This window comes from Nannobrachium achirus (assembly GCF_963921795.1).
Source record: "Nannobrachium achirus genome assembly, chromosome: 11".
NCBI lineage: Eukaryota > Metazoa > Chordata > Actinopteri > Myctophiformes > Myctophidae > Nannobrachium > Nannobrachium achirus.
The window spans coordinates 62,314,685-62,332,103 of NC_137820.1; the positions used below are offsets into that span (position 1 = coordinate 62,314,685).

The 17,419-nt window shown below is 43.0% G+C and overlaps 2 protein-coding genes across 2 annotated transcripts in view; both read right to left on the bottom strand.

Annotated features, from left to right (window-relative positions):
• Positions 1 to 17,419, bottom strand: part of galnt18a (UDP-N-acetyl-alpha-D-galactosamine:polypeptide N-acetylgalactosaminyltransferase 18a) — a gene marked incomplete at its 3' end in the record, with an annotated part of 227,158 nt that overhangs the window by 24,955 nt on the left and 184,784 nt on the right. Inside the window, exon 9 of the mRNA XM_080736116.1 lies at positions 15,109 to 15,204. Within this exon, the coding sequence (XP_080592242.1) occupies positions 15,109 to 15,204 (96 nt within the window). The remainder of the gene's footprint in view (positions 1 to 15,108; positions 15,205 to 17,419) is intronic.
• Positions 56 to 1,327, bottom strand: LOC308293613 (uncharacterized protein; the record flags this gene model as incomplete). Its single annotated transcript, XM_080736206.1, has 2 exons — positions 56 to 137; positions 619 to 1,327. 2 exons carry the CDS (start codon positions 1,325 to 1,327, stop codon positions 97 to 99), a joined length of 750 nt encoding a protein of 249 aa, XP_080592332.1. The 3' UTR covers positions 56 to 96.

The following is a 17,419-nucleotide window of genomic DNA, read 5'->3' on the forward strand; positions in this document are numbered from 1 at the left end:
CGTACGGCACCTGTCTCGTAAAGGCTGGAGCCTGAAGCCCGAGGCCCCTCGCCTGCTGCTGGCCGCTTGGGGTGGGCTTGGTCGGTGCCTCGTGGGCTAGAGCCTTGGGGCACAGCTCGGTTCTGTGGCTGAATGAGCTGCACAGCGAGCAGGACAAAGGGGGATGGGCTGAGAAATGGCGGCTTATCAAGCTTAGATCCTGGACGGACCAGTCGATCCGCTGATTGAAACGCTGGATATGCATTGCAGATTTGGAAGAGAAACTTTTGTGATATTCATAGAACAGCCCTCCCCCGTAAGTATACGCCATATCGGCAATTATGGACAAATACGCATCGAGCTCAGCTCTGCGCTCTGGGTATATCTCGCACATAGTGTCTCTGTAGACACCGAATGCTACAATGAACTCTGCTAGGGTCAAGATTCTGGAGAGCCTGGGGTCGCTATCTTTAAGGATCACTGAAAAGTCCCCGCAATCCACAAAGCGGTCCGCTGAGGACTCTGCCGCGCAGAGCAGAATCTTCACCAGATTTACGTCCTGACCTGTCGAGGCAAGCAGCGCATTTTTAGAAACAGCTAACCTTACTAACCAGCAAGCAAAGAGAAACGGCACTTTACCTGATAGGATCTGGCTGCGCAGCGCGTCGGGGATGGCGGCGGCTGGGGACAGGAACGCTGATCCTGTGGCTGGAGCGGGAACGGCCGTTCCCAGATTCTTCCGTGGCAGGTTGTGCATGTCGGAGGGCAAATGCATGGCTGCTTCCATGACTCCGGTCTTTGGGCCCGCCTCGCTTCCTGCCTCGAGCGAGTCGAGGCGCTGGCTCATCCCGGACAAGGCGTTCTTGATATCCGTCAGCGCTAACAGGACCGTGGGATCCACGGTGCCTGCGGGGGTGCCGTTGTCGGGCGCCCCTTCGTTGGATGGATTGCCCTCTGCGGGCTTTTTCTTTTTTGCTGGGCCGGTATTGTTGACTTTCGCCACTCTTTTTCCCCGGGCTTTGGCTTTGGGTGTTCCGGATGTCTGTGGCTCCACTTGAGCTGCTCGTTCGGCCTCTACCAGGAACTGGAACAAGCCTTCATGGTCAAGCCCGGCGGGGGCAGACAGCCCATTTGCATACAACACCTCCAGTATTTTGTTCACTGGCCAGTCGGCTATTTTTATCTGCGGGGTCTGCGGGTTCAGCCTGATACTCCTGCGGGGGGTGGGGGGAACGACCGTCCCCAGCTGAGCCGCCGGAACACCGGTATCCGGGATCGCCTCCTCTACTTCCGCTTCGTCGAAGACTTCTCCCTCCTCGTCTGATACCGCCGCGGACATGCTGAACATGGTGAGTAACACACAACCTAACACTAACACTTCAACCAACCTCATCGACAGTTAACACGGTAGTGGAATGAGCAGAGAAACAGCGTGTAGTAGCAGCGTGGTAGCAGTAGCAGTGCTATGCAATGAGACTGAGTCCCACCATCTGACTTCCCTAAGAACTATGGGTAAGGGGGGGGGCAGGACCTAGTGACCCACCCCCCTCCGCGCGCGCGCTCCCTTGGGACCGCCCCCTGAACTCGCTTTGATTCTTACGAATCGTCGCACTATACATACATACAGCACACACATAAAGCACATAACAGAGTTGACATTTTCCCACGTATTCCTTAACTCCTTAACTCGAAACAGATACCACATGGCATGTCTACAAACAGAATTATAATCACTTTTCATCAAGTGATTCTTGTTTCATTTGATTGGAGATTCACTGGAATATCACAATTACAGATTTGACAAATAATGAATCTTTGTTTGTGTATCCTTGACATTTACAGCTATAAATGCATAAATAGATACAGTACAGACATAGTGTACATACTTTTCATATTTATAAAAACTGTTGGGCAGAAAGCCTATACTGTATGTCTGAAACATTTACTTTTCAAGTATTCTAATGGATCCAACGTAGATATTTAGTCACACGCTCTTTTCATTGGTTAAATATTTATAAAACCGTCAGACACACTTAACCAATTTCAAGCTGGCATCTCTATTTTGGGCATGTCATTGTACGCGTCACACGCATAGATCGGCTATTTTTGCTACGTTCGTGCGACACCGTCATTCTGCCCAATAGCAAAAAGATGTGCTATAAAAAAAAAAAAGTCTGCTCTAGACGGCTGGGCCAAAGGCCACGCTTCAAAGAGGCGATTGCCATCCTATCTGTAGCCACCCTCCAACCAACACTGACATGAAAGTGAGTGGCAGACACTAATAATTAGAGAGAGAGAACTGGTGGAGGGACCCAGCACAGCAGTTGGCACCGTTGCGTGTTACCTGGATGCCTTGTTTTCGGTATGACAATGAATTGGCTCCAGCTGAGGCTCTGGGCAAAGCTTATTACTGACAGCTAGGGAGCCCATAAGACAGGCTAATCACTAGTGTTTCTCTCAAGCACCTGTTCTGAGACTGGAAAGACAATCACCAGCACAGAAATGTGGACACACACACATGCATGCATGCACACACATGTATGTGTATGTGCACGCAAGCATGCAGGTACACACACACACGCGTGTGCGCGTGCATGCTCGCAAACACACACACACACACACACACACACACACACACACACACACACACACACACACACACACACACACACACACACACACACACACACAGACTGCGACAAACAACAGGTGCAATAAGAGAAAAACGACATAATGAAGAGGTTTATACAAGGGAGCACAGAAAGTGGGAGAGAGAGAGAGAGAGAGAGAGAGTTGAAATACAGAGGTAGAGAGAGAGGAAGATTCAGTGTTGAGGAAGGATCGAAGTGACTGCGTTACTAGGGCCCAAGGTGGAGGGGCCTTAATTATTTTATACTTTAGCTGTTGAAAAATATTTTTGAAAAGTCGTGAAAATGTGTGTAAATCTTTGAATATGTGTAGTTTTTAAGCGAACATTTGTCACTCAAGTTTTGCTTCTGGGGGGTCCCTGGAACTAAATATTTTGAGATGGGGGTCCGTGGCCAAATACATATCATTTTGGGGGTCCTTCACATGAAAACGTTTTTAGCACCACTGACATAGAAACATAGGGTTTTCAAAAAAACCTTAGAAGGATTTGAAATATTCAAAGACTTGCACAAATGTTCACGATTTTTCTATCTATCTACTTGTATATCTGCTGTTTTTCAATTGTTAACCCCTCCCCCTATGAAGAACATTCATGGTGAATCCTTGTACCCAGGGCCCAGAATGTGGTGTGACACCCCTGCTAGAGCCACCTGGAGAAGAACCACAGAGCAGGGGATGAAGGCACAGGGGCTGCCATGGCAACAACTGGAGCGGAGGGCACAAGACCAAAGGGATGGAAGAGTTTCATCAATGGCATATTTTCCTGAGGAAATGTAAAGGCCTGAGTAAGAAAGTAAGTGAAACTTTTTAAATGTCATTCACCCATAGCAGACATTTCAGCTGATATGACTCTCTCCACCACTTCAATGAATGTGAACATACTGTAAGGTATCTCTTAGCTGGTGCAGGGAAAGCTGCATTTACTACTGCCATCTTTCTTGGTAGCAACAACGTAGACTACCTTTACATTTTTGATACGACTTTGAGAAATGAGTCCAAAATGTCCCCTTGCTCCCCAATTCTGGATAGCAATGCTATGTGACAGAGTCCTCGAGCTACAGTACAGTGAATGGGGAAGGCAATGATGAGATTTGTGTGTAAAGAAGAATGGTAAACCGTGAACGATGCTTGTGGAAAGACTCACATGAGCACTTAAGGATCAAATATAATTGTAGCAGTAAGCAGGTTTAGTGAATGAGCCCCAGGGACGCTAACTCTTAGATTTGATTGAAGAGTTGATATGACCAACTAATGGAGCAAAAAAAACACACACACACACACACACACACACACACACACACACACACACACACACACACACACACACACACACACACACACAAACACAAACACACACACACACACACACACACACACACACACACACACACACAGATGCAGTCAACTTGAAGAAGCGTTACTGTGATGAAATGTTTAGCTCGTCCTGCCCCCCCCCCCCCTTTTTTTATACAACAAATGCCTTTTAATGACCCAGAACATTAACCAGGGAGGATCTTCTATACTCCCTGCTGACGCATGGTGTTATTTTAAGGGTAAGATGAGGCTGGTTAGAAAATACTGTGGCCTCAATAAATGAGGTCTGATGACAGAGTGTCATCAGTGACCAACAGACGCACGCACGCACGCACGCACGCACACACACACTAAACGACTTGTGATTTTTGCAAGTCAACTCGACTCTGTAAAAAGTTGAGTTGAAGTCAACTTTATCGTTTGATGACGTCGTCAAATCACACACGACCCCCCAATTATTTTGGGGGGTCCCCAGATGATGAACTTAATGTGAAACATTGTTTTCTCACTCAACTGTAAACAAACCAACATAACGTTTAAGTGTATAGAGGGTATCTTCACATTTCTAAAGTGCCAATTTAAGGACTTTTTAATACCTCTGAAATGACAAATTAAACGTTGTCCAAATTGTCAAATATATAGAGGCAGAAATTGAAAATATCCGATCTACGACGCGAGGCGTTGTGAGCATGTAGATCTGCCATTTTCACAATAGAAAGTTATTTTTTTTTTAACTTTGACTTTCGACTTTCTCTGGTGGGAGTCGACTTGTGTAATGAAGTCAACTGAGTCGACTTGTTGACTTTTTCATTAATGCCTTAAAACACACACACACACACACACACACACACACACACACACACACACACACACACACACACACACACACACACACACACACACACACACACACACACACACACACACACACACACACACACACGCTGTGAGATCAATTTGTCAAAAGATTTTAAAGGTCCAGTAATTGGTCTGAGATTTCCTTGCATCAAACCAACACCCCAGTGAAATAACTTTAGAATTAATCACTTGCAGTCTGCATCCTTCCACAAAATCATAAATCAATGTCTTCTAAAGTCCTTTAAAGGTGAAAGGAAAATAGGTTTTCTTTTTCCCAATCGTGGCAATGCTGCATTTCTAAATGTATTCTTTGATTAAAACTTGTTCTGCAACTTGGTTTCTATTTACAAAGCCTACATCCTTTCTTCTACTCTTTCACACGCATCAATTCCTGGTGCACAACCCAAACTTTCAAGCAGGTTGCTTATTTCAGCTTTAATATCCTCATAATTTGCCTTCATTGTATAGACTAGAGCAGGGGTCTTCGACGATTTCAGGCCAAGGACCCCTTAGTTGAGAGAGAGAGAGATGAAGCAGGGACCCCCACAACCTTTTCATAGATTCCATAGTTTCATGGTTTGACAGCACAATCATCAGTATATTTTGGATTCATGTAAATGTGTGTTTTCAGATATTTAACCACTTGATCCGTCAATACTTAATAAACTTGACCTTTCACTATGTACTTAGTCTGCTCTTTTTCCCCTCTACACCAAAGCTCTTTGCCAAAAATAGCCGATCTACAAGCTTGTAGATCGGCTATTTTTGGCTAAAGTTCTCCGAATATGGACACTAGGGTTCAAGTGGTTAACTCACTTAGCGCCGAGCGACTTTCGGGGCGACTAACTAATGATGGCGTTTAGTGCCGAGCGACTCGGAGCGACTTTTATATAAAAGCATTGTTTAAGCTTTTAATTTGGGTTGATAGACGGAGCGGAACGGTTAGCTTACCTTCGACTAGCATACAGATGAAAACCGTGAAAAAAAAGGATACGATTATGACGTCACCTTTAAGCCATAGCTTCCTGTTTACGTAGGCCTCTGTTAGCCGCTAGGCTCAATGCAAACCATCCGACCCTCACGTAGCTTCACTAGGTCGGATTTTGATTCGGAAACTTTCTGTGTGGCATCTATATACGTTCCGATGCCCATACCAATGGTGGTTTGAGACGATCAAGCACGAATTGAGCAGTATTGAGCTCAAATGGCGGCCCGCGGCCTGTCCATTGAATGTCAATGGAGAGCATGTCATTGTACCATCCTGTTATGTCATGAACCTTGTTTTTTATTCTGACTTAACATGGGACCATGGAAAGTCTATGAGCTATGGCTCACTCTAGTGGTCATCTTGTGGCATTCGCAGGCACGTGTACCTGTTTATGTAATGTGATTTTGGGGATTCAATATAGCTATTTCCTGGCGTTATAAGCGCAGATTCATATTGAAATCTGGCTCGCTCGGCGCTAAGTGAGTTAATATAAAAAAGGAGAAAAAAACGTTCTATCACTCAAAGATTTGGAGGACCCCCTGTAGTAACTCTGAGAACCCCCTAGGGGTCCCGGACCCCCTGTTGAAGACCCCTGTTGTATAGACTAGAGTTATATCCAGTTGTGCATGGGTGTCGCACACTTAAAATAACCGATCTACATGAAGCTCACAATGATCAGGTATATTCTGTGTCTATGTGTGTGCACATGCATGTTTGTACAGTATACAGTATGTGCATGTGGTGCGTTGCACATGCATGAATTGAGCCCAGCTAAACAACCACAAAAGGATCTAATTTTCAGACTTTATTGATCTTCGCTGCAAACCAATCTCTCTGAGCGAGGCTAAACCGTTACCGAGACAGAGATCACATTTCTATTACTGGCCAGATTCCAAGAGCCACTTCTCACCTTTATTGAGTTGTCTGAACAAATGCTGTTATTCATATCTCACACGTTAACCTTGAACCACACCCTGCACCAGCACCCACTCAATCTGTTTTTGTTTAATTAATATAAGTTTATTGTCAGACTGAGATGACGAGTGTGTGGTTATATACCTCACAAAACAGTGGTAACTTACTGATTTATTCATAGATGTCCCTACATTTGCCAGAGCAGATTTATTTAAATTCCACCCACTGTGAGCCTCTCTCTATGTCTGTATGTCATTCTGTCTCACACACTGAAAGCCTCAATTTATAACTCTGGAAATGTGTAAAAATGAACCCAAATAAAGACTCAAGGTCTCTTTATTGTTAGGTCTTGTGTACAGGTAAATAAAGAGTAACGTTGCTCTGGTTCCTCATAGTAAACATACTGTACAGCAACAAGGCCATAAGGAATCAGTCCAGAAAGAGAACAGTGTGTGGTCTCGTTATCACTGAGTTGCTCACCTTGCTCTGTCTCTCATTGTCTCTGTTGGCATGTCAGTCGGTTCTCTCCCCAGGGGCGTCACAAGGGTATGTGGGACTGAGTTACCAGGGCCCAAGGTGGAGGGGCCTTAATTACCATATTTTATACTTTAGCTATTGAAAAATAGCAGATTTACAAGCTCACAGCGCTGTGAGCTTGTATATTTGCTATTTTTGAAAAGTCGTGAAAATGTGTGCAAATCTTTGAGCATTTGTAACTCAAATTTTGCTTCTAGGGGGTTCCTGGAACTAAATATTTTGAGATGGGAGTCCGTGGCCAAAAACATATCATTTTTGGGGTCCTTCACATGAAAAGGTTTGAGCACCACTGACATAGAAACATAAGATTTCCAAAAAACAAATATTCAAAGACAAAGAAAAAATAGCAGATCTACAAGCTTGCAGCGCGTGTGAGCTTGTATATCTGCTATTTTTCAATAGTTAAAGCACAAAATAATCCAGTGAATCCTTGTACCCAGGGCCCAGAAATTGGTGTGACACCCCTGCTCTCCGTCTCTGTCCCTCTCACCTTCCTGTGCATCCCTCCCTTGTCTCAGACAGGTGACTGGAAAGGGAGCTGACGTACATTATGCATCGCCGGCATTCAACAATCCATCAAGTATTCACAGCCATTCACACTCCCTCTGGACTCTCTCACGCACACACTCAGGCAAGCACTAAGGCAAGCATGCATGCAAGCACACGCACGCACGCACGCACGCATGCACATATATACAGTATAGGTCTACATCCCAGTGGAATGATTCTATTAAAAAAAGTGTTCAGAGTTAATCTAAGGCGATGGAGGAACCACAATAAAAGGATATGGATAATAGGCCTAGGGAACAACGGTACAAAAGACCTTCCATGAATAAGGAATAAAGAACAGAGAGCAATGAAGCATTAATTGAAGACACAGAGAATGCTCTAAGAAGAGCTTTTTATGTGAACAGTGGAAGGACCTTGAGAAGCTGCACCTCCACGAGTGCAAGAACTACTGTAAATGTCATCACGGATGAGTTGTACTTGGTTGCGCATTTTGTTGTGCACCGAAAATAGCCGATCTTCACGCTCACAACGTGTCGCACTGCGTCGCTTTGTGAGCTTGTGGATCTACTATAGCACGACAACAGCACGCAACTAAGTATCTAATGAGGTAATGATACTTAGACCTGGAATGGCCAGGCAGGTTCTAGACATGTGTACAGGGAACAGGCTTTGGCTGACAGTATGTAAACAGTAAAATCCTCAGTATTAAGTCTTTAATGCAACAACAGAACGTATAAGTAGCACATCTGCAGTGGTTGGAGGTGGTCTCCATACTGGTAGGCTTGAAGCTCATAGGTTCAATATCTCCCGAGGCCAAGCACATCTGCTACATGGTCAAAATGTCATATTCAAATCAATTATAATAGGAGCTACATAACTACAAATGAATCAGGGGTTGAAAATATCTCTTTTGAGCATCTGCCTGCCAGCTGTGTGTGTTTGTGTGTGTGTGAGTGTGTGTGTGTGCGTGCGTGTGCGTGTGCGTGTGTGTGTGAGTGAGAGAGATAGTGAGTGTGAGTGTGAGTGTGTGAGTGTGAGTGTGTGTGTGTGTGTGTGTGTGTGTGTGTGTGTGTGTGTGTGAGAGAGAGAGAGAGAGAGAGAGAGAGAGAGAGAGAAAGAGAGAGAGAGAGAGAGAGAGAGAGAGAGAGAGAGAGAGAGAGAGAGAGAGAGAGAGAGAGAGAGAGCGCAGTGAAAGTGTGTACTGGCATGATGACAGCTACCCAGCATGCAGCAGTGCAGCCTACCACCACTAGGGTAAAGCGTCAACCATGAACACTGAAAACAGGAGCTGATGTCAAGCCAGTTTAAATAATCTACTAAAGCTGTGTTATCTCAGACGTTGAGCCACGCATATGTTTTGCACATATTTTGATGAATAACCTGCGTTCAAAAGAAAACACTGTTAATTCTGCTAGGAACATGTTGGAAACAAAAATATGATTTATTATTCACAAAGTCACCCAAAATTAATTAAGCCAATTGGACCAAATGGAGTATTACTTATTAGTGTTTCTTCTAGCTCAAAGCCCACAGCAGCCACTGTGGGCCTAGGTTGGTGCAAATTATTACTTTCATGTTCTTATGGTGACTAATGGTGATTAATGCTGTGTTTCATTCAATAATTGTCTTCATGAGCTTCATTGAAACTGCAAATGGATGATAACAAATGGGCAGACAGACATTGTAAAGCTGTAGCTTTGCATGAGTATTTGCCCTACTTGTGTGGCTAACTGCTAAGCTATGTAACATAGCAGCTCATGAGAAAAGTTTGCAAACAGTTCTACATCATCAAGGTGAGATCACTCACGCATGGGTAAACTGTCGCCCGTCAGAAGTATAGAAACCGCAACATCTTACACTTATAATTCACAATGTGTCCTTTATTTATCTGGTCGCCTCCAGGGACGGACTGGGACTAAAATTCAGCCCTGGCATCTTAGCCCAGACCAGCCCCCACAACCAGCGCGCGCAGATACTCTACCGACTCATCCGGTCGAGGCACATACAAATACACAAGCTCTTAATACCACAACTTTTACAGAACTACACAACCCACAGGCAACTACACAATCCATAAATTGTATAAGTTAGCGTACAGTTCTCACCAACAAGGGGAGTATGAACATGACATTGGCAAATAACAACTTAGCATTAGCAAGCTGGGATTAATACTTGGGAGAATGTGGTGTTGAGCTTGCCGAAAATAAAACACACAAAGAAGAATCATCACAAGCCTAGCCTCTCCTACAGCATACACTGCTTTAACATCAATTATAACATAAATCGGACCATATTTTCACAACACGCATATCATGGTGATTGAAACAAGGCTTTAAACTAGTGACAGGAACCATAATAAGTATTTATGACAATGTTTATTTCCAATCCTCATTTCAACATTTAATGTTGTAGTACGTACAGTAGTAAATGTAACTCGTGACCAACCATCAAGTCAACATTCCAATAACTACCTGCAGTCATAGAGATCTCGAAGAGGCCAGTAGAGCAACCTGCTCTCAGCAGTGTCAGCTGACAGTCAGAGGACCCCAGGAGGACCTAACGCCCAAAATGAAGACTCCCTGCTCCTCCCCCAACAAGGAGCGGTCCCGGCCCCTGCAGCCGCCGCCAAAAGGACCTAGCGGAGGAAGAAGTGCCCAGCATAGCAGTTGGGGACCAAGTTGGAGTGCCTCCATCACTCTCCATTTGGGCTCATTAAGGGTTTTCCTGGCAAGCCAGGCAAGGACATGTCCACCTGCAGTCTGCCAAAGAGGAGACGAGACAGCCAAATTTATGTTCACAATGTGTGTGCCCTGTTGTTCCCTGCATGGACCCGATGCAGCCAGGCATGTTGCAGAGGGCACAGACAAAATAAACCAAACAAAACAAACACACTCCATACAGTAACTACTGTATGAGCCCAACCATTTCACATTTAGTGAAGAGATGTTGCAATGTTGAGACGTAGCCTATATATGGGGCGCTTGTGCCCAACTCAGGGTCCATGCTTATGGTGCGTCCACACTAGAGGTTTTATATTTGATTTGGGTCAATCAAATATAATTATTAATTAATTTTGGATAACCACGGGTGAAATAATGTTGCCTGGACATGAGACCATTTGACATCGTCAGCGGCAAAGGATAACACAGGTGGCCCAAACGCTTGTCAACATTGGAGCTAAACAAAAGGGGGGAAGGTGGCATAATCATGTCATGGCCACATGACTCAATGCCAGCCAATTCGATAAATAGACTATACTTCTTACAGACGCCACAGAGCACTGTGAGCACTGCAAGTGAGTGATCTCTCACAAGCTGTGACGTTTCTCATGGTAAACTGCGACCTTCGCTCGCAATAAATAGTTTCTCAAGTTATCCCATTATAACTGAAATCAGTTCACAATACACCCGGGAATTAAGCCCCCAACAGTATGCAAGATTATGTGAGGACACATTCAGGGAAACCCATTCCTTTACAATGGAAGAGGCTTCATTGATTCTAGAAAACATTTTAAATAAAAACTGTGGGAGATTTAAAAAAAAAAATGTTTATTACAAATCCATTAGTGACTGCTGAATAGGCTATCTCCAGGAAAGAAAAAATGGAAAAGACAGTGGAGGCAATAACAAATGCTAACGTCGCCATTTTTGGAAGCAACATTGTATCGAGTATGACTCAAATAGACTGGCTGGGTGTTTTGAATGGCAAGGCAACGGCCAAAGCTATTAACTTTACTTACAATAGAGGTGAGGCATTGCATGCCTTCAAAAAGCTCTCCTAGACACTATGCTTGGATGTAGTCTAGTAGTCGTCCTCTATGTGCTGTGTGACTATTCTTGTGGCAGTGTGAATATGCAGTAAGCGCTGTAGACGGTCAAATATGAATTATTAATTTGCTGAGCTACAGAACATTACAAAGTGCAAATACACAGTAACACTCCCTTGCGCACACACACACACACACACACACACACACACACACACACACACACACACACACACACACACACACACACACACACACACACACACACACACACACACACACACACACACACACACCATCATTTGATTGATTGAAGACTTTATTAGAAGTTTGCATAGGAAAAGGTACAGTTTCATGACGGTACAGTTCACTGGTACAAGGTCTAAAAGGAGATCCATGAAAAGACTAAGCTTATTTCCACAGGAAACCATTTAAGTATCTCATATAACATTGAATGACAGACGAATAGAACACAGTACTATGCAGTAGATATGTAAAGAAAAGAAAAATGAGAGAACAAAAAAAAAGAATCTAAACAGTAAGTAAGTAAGTATATACAAAGAAGGGGCAGGGGAGGGGGGTTGGGCTAGGTTAGTTTTTTTTACCAGTTGCGAACGGCTGCTGCCTGTAAGTGGTTTTTCAGGGCAATTTTAAAGGATGCTAGTGATCCACACTCCTTTATGGCCTTCGGTAAGGCTTTCCACATTTTGGTGGTATAGCAGAAAAAAAAGTTTGACCCTTTGTTGGTTTTGACTCTGGGTTGAAAGTGATCTGTGGCGCTGCCTCTGGTGTTGTAATCATGGACATCCTTAATGTTTATAAAGTATTTTGACAGGTACTTGGGTATCATAGTGGTGTAGTGTATCTTGTACACCAGGCCCATTGCAAGTTGCTGTACTCTGTCATCTACTCTGAGCCACCCCACTCTTAACTGGTGAGTAGCGGTGAGGTGAGTCTGATAGGGAAGGTTAAGCAGGACCCTAATTAGTTTATTTTGGGCTGTTTGGTATAGTTGCTATAGTAATGTTTGTCTCCCCATCCCAGCTCTTTAGTGAACAGCAAATACATTTTCAGGTCAGGATATAAATCACGTCCAATCAGGAGAGTGAACTCATACAAGATACAGGATAAACAACTGAAATTTGAAGTGATGAAACAAATAAAAACAGAATTGCGTGAATGGGTTCTCTAATAGCTTATTGGATGAAATTGCTGACCACCTTAAAATGTATTTTCTGTTTACTAAAGATGCTGAACAAAATACTCTATATGATTATTGCAATGACTACTGACGTAGAAATTCTACTCAATTTATGGACTCCATAGCGGAATTGAAACTCTCAAAAGATCAGCAAAACCTTGACTCAGAGACGATGTTAAAAGATAATAGAAAACGTTTATTTACAGCGCTGTAACAGTCACACAACATACACATGCATCCTTCACCAACGACAGACCAGACAAGAACGCCTTGCTAAACCGCCTTGCCGCCTTGTGTTATTGCTTTTGCTAAAGCAAAAGCAATAACACATTCTTCCAGTGTTGATTTCGTCGACTAAAACTATGACGAAAAATGTTTGTCGACTGCGTTTTTTTCACTGACGAAAACTAAATAAAAACTAAGCTGTGATGACTAAAACTAAGACTAAATATATTGACAATTTCATCAACAAAATAAAAACTAGACTAAAACGTTAGGGAGAGACTAGTGGGGAGAGACTAGTGGAGAATAAAGTAATTTTATGTTTGGTTGCTTTCAGGTGTTGCACACTGAAAATAGATCTACAAGCTCACAACGCGTCGCAGCGCGATGCGTTGTGAGCTTGTAGATCGGCTATTTTCAGCACGCAAACCAAGTGTAACATCAGTCATTACGATGCCATCAAGGCCTGTCAAAATACATTTTCGTTGACTAATTCAACTGTAGATTTAGTCGCCTAAAATTAGACTAAAACTAAAACTTTTCAGGTGACTAAATTATGACTAAAACTAAATGACATTTTATTCAAAAGACTATGACAAAAACTAAATCAAAATTCGCTGTCAAAAACAACACTGCATTCTTCTCTACTGAGCAAGTTAAAAAGCCAAAGACGTCCTTATCTCCTTCACAAAGCCATAAAACAAACGGTCCACTGACTGGCTGCCAGCTGTGACCTTCCATCCTCTCCTCCCTAACTTCTGACCTCCAAGTTCGCAGGACTCAAACTAGCAAATGTATTCACTACTAAGCAATATACCATAATAATAATATAATTGCACCTCATCACTACTTCACACTCCCTTTTCAGCATTGGACTCAGATTTTCCTTCTTTACACTCTGATGTCAATTACACCTCACCTTGTTGTCTAAATACTACACACACAATGTTCAGTTGTTGCGCACGCTTCTCACGTAAAATATCTAAGCATCACCCTACAACACACAAATATTCAAATCTCTACACATTCAGGTCTGATGTCAATACACAATCACCTTGTTGTCCACGCACGCACGCACGCACGCACGCACGCACGCACGCACGCACGCACGCACGCACACACACACGCACACACACACACACACACAGGGAGATATAGCTGTGCTGTTTTATGTTTGACTATGGAAAAAGTAGGCCTACACCGAGTCATTTTACAAAAGGAGAAATATCTCATTCTCCAGAGTCATTGTCATTCATATGGTGTGTTCCATTTCTACCATTGTGTTACTGTAAAACTTTGCACTTCAGTGTGCTGTAAAATAAATGCTTGGTAGTGTGCAGCAAATGCTTAGTTGTGTGTACTCAATGAATGGTATGTGTAATTTGAAAATATGGCTGTGTGTGCCAAATGAAAACATGAGTTCCATTTTGTGAACACAGTTAAGAGATTTGATGGCAAAGAATCATCTTGCAAAGGGAGTGTCAGGTTTAGCATTTTGTGAGTACGGTTTTCAGTTTTGTGAGTGCAGTTTTGAGAAAGCTGTTATTGCATAGAGAAACGTATGTTAACAATCGTGAAAAACTGTAAAACCTTTTTTTCTTTTGCTTTAAGGGTTGCTTTAAGCTTCAAGGGTAAGAGTTTACAGTGTAGAATCCTTGCTTTCTATATATAATAACTAATACAATTTCTGGGTGATAGGAAGGGCCAAATGGCTTTCCCTCTAAACCTGTTGGAAGAACTTGGAACCGATTCATGAACTGCTCTGGTGGATAGTAGTTTAAAGCTGGGATTAGGCGGATGAGTCACGGTCAGAGTCAGGATATTATCTCTGTCATATTTCTGTCTTATATTGTATGTGTTGTGTGTATGTATTCCCTACCTTTCCTTCGTTTCACATAATGCGATTGGTCTGACTCTAAGGATCCTAGTCTTTTTAAAGAGACTCCTCGCGATCAATGATTGATGACTTCTTTTGTCTCCCCGCCCCTCAAAGAGCCTTGCCATGGGAGCGTGGCTCCAACTGAACCAGCGCAGCAACATGGGGTTGAAAGTAGAACAGTGTTTTGCTCTGGGTGCATTCAGCAGCACAGAGCAAATAATGAGAAAATACAAAACAACAACAACAACAACAAGACCACAGTGAAACATAACAGAACAGAGAACACTGACCTGGGGTGTCATACCATGACAGAGGTACATGATGGGGATGTTGTCGCTGTCTGGCCCCTGGTCCAAGCACAGGTCATCTTTTAGACTATTTTTCAACTGGTGAAATGAGTCAGGGAGAATATATATATGGAGAGAGAGAGAGAGAGAGAGAGAGAGAGAGAGAGAGAGAGAGAGAGAAAGGAGAGATAGGTGAAGAGGTGAAACATTATCTTGGTTAGGCTGTGCAAATGCACGAACGCACTCAAGGAAGTGCGCACGCACGCGCACGCACACACACACGCACACACGCGCGCACACACACACACACACACACACACACACACACACACACACACACACACACACACACACACACACACACACACACACACACACACATGTGCACACAAACAATATTCCCTTGATTAGATTGTTAATTAGTCCATTATGACTGAGTGCCACGATGCACAGCTACAGTGAGGTTGTGTGGCTAAAGCTGAGACAAATGGATCCACTTAAAGCTAATTACTGCTCGCCTGGAGGAAGTCAGAACAAACACTGTGGATAAACCTGCTCCATCATCGCTACATTAAGTTTCAATGGTGCTGCTAATCCAATATTTGACAATAATAAAACATTAGTAGTTTTTGGCACGTATTATTTGCTTCAGTTATGATCCTCTTGAAAGTCATAAGCTACTTACAGTATGACATACATCAGCTTAAACACGGAGCTCCATAATACTATAATTCTTCTAAACGGTCTTTGTCTTTTATGAGATTGAAAATATAGAATACCTAATAATAATACATTTATTTTGTCGGGTCCCCAGATGATTAACTTAATGTGCAACATTGTTTTCTCACTCGACTGTAAACAAACCAACATAAAGTTTAAGTATACAGAGGGTATCTTCACATTTTTAAAGTGCCAATTTAAGGTCTTTTTAATACCTCTAAAATGACAAATGAAACATTGTCCGAACTGTCAAATATATAGAGGCAGAAATTGTGAAAATAGCCGATCTACATGCTCACAACACCTCGCAAATGTAGATCTGCTATTTTCACAATAGAACCATGTTATACCAAATGTAATGTAGCACTGTAATATTGGATCATTCCGTTCTTGACAATAAGCAATCCTACTGTTTGAATGCTGTACAGACACACACATGGAGCAAAAATAATGATAGAAAAAAATACAAAGGATTTTTTTTCAACTTCGACTTTCTCTGGTGGGAGTCGACTTGTGTAATGAAGTCGACTCAGTTTTTCGTTAATGCCCTGATATTAACCCACAGAAATATTTCCACCCAAAAATGTATTCCACATTCAAAGGATAGGGACAGAGAGTTAACAATGGCACCCATCGGGGAACCTAGAGGACACACAAGAGTCTTGCATCTGTCAAGCTCAAAGCACAGTCATTTCCATCAATGTCTGGTCACAGGTTGAGTTTGAAGGGAAGGTCAGAGGGAGCAGGGATGCCTGGCTTGAATAGAAATAATGTTGACTATGAATGAGAGGGGAAAGAGTGAGGTGAGGTGAGGTGGTGGAGTCCAGAGTGACCAGAGTCACTATGAAACAGCACTTACTCCTGAATGATGGTAATGACCTTTGTTATGCTGAGGATGATCGGTAAGCACGTTTAATATAATGGAGATTAGCACAGTTTCAAGATGAACTGTATAATGAGACTGGTGAAATTGTGTAGTGCAGGGGTCTTCAACGTTTTCAGGCCAAGGACCCCTTAGCTGAGCGAGAGATGAAGCAGGTTGAAAGGTTGTGGGGGTCCACAACCTTTTCATAGATTCCATTTAGTTTCATTCATCGTTTGACAGAACAATCGTCAGTGTATTTTGGATTCATGTCAATTTGTGTTTTCAGATATTTAACCACTTGAGCCGTCATTACCTAATAAACTTGACCTTTCACTCTGTACTTGGTCAGCTCTTTTCCCCCTACACACCAAACCTCTTTGCCAAAAATAGCCGATCTACAAGCTTGAGCTTGTAGATCTGCTATTTTTGGCTAAAGTTCTCAGAATATGGTTCAAGTGGTTAAGGAGAAAAAAAGGTTTCTATCAAAGATTTGGAGAACCCCCTGTAGTAACTCTGAGAACACCCTAGGGGTCCCAGACCCCCTGTTGAAGACCCTTGGTGTAGTGAAATGGGAAGTCAAATGTTTACATGCGAAATCCAGCTTTTGCATCTTGTGAAAAACATACATAATTGGATGACACAATTAATATTTAGTAGTAATCATCTTAAGTGTGTGATTCAACTGACCATAGACATTGACATTAAAATGAATGAAAAGATATTAGCTGG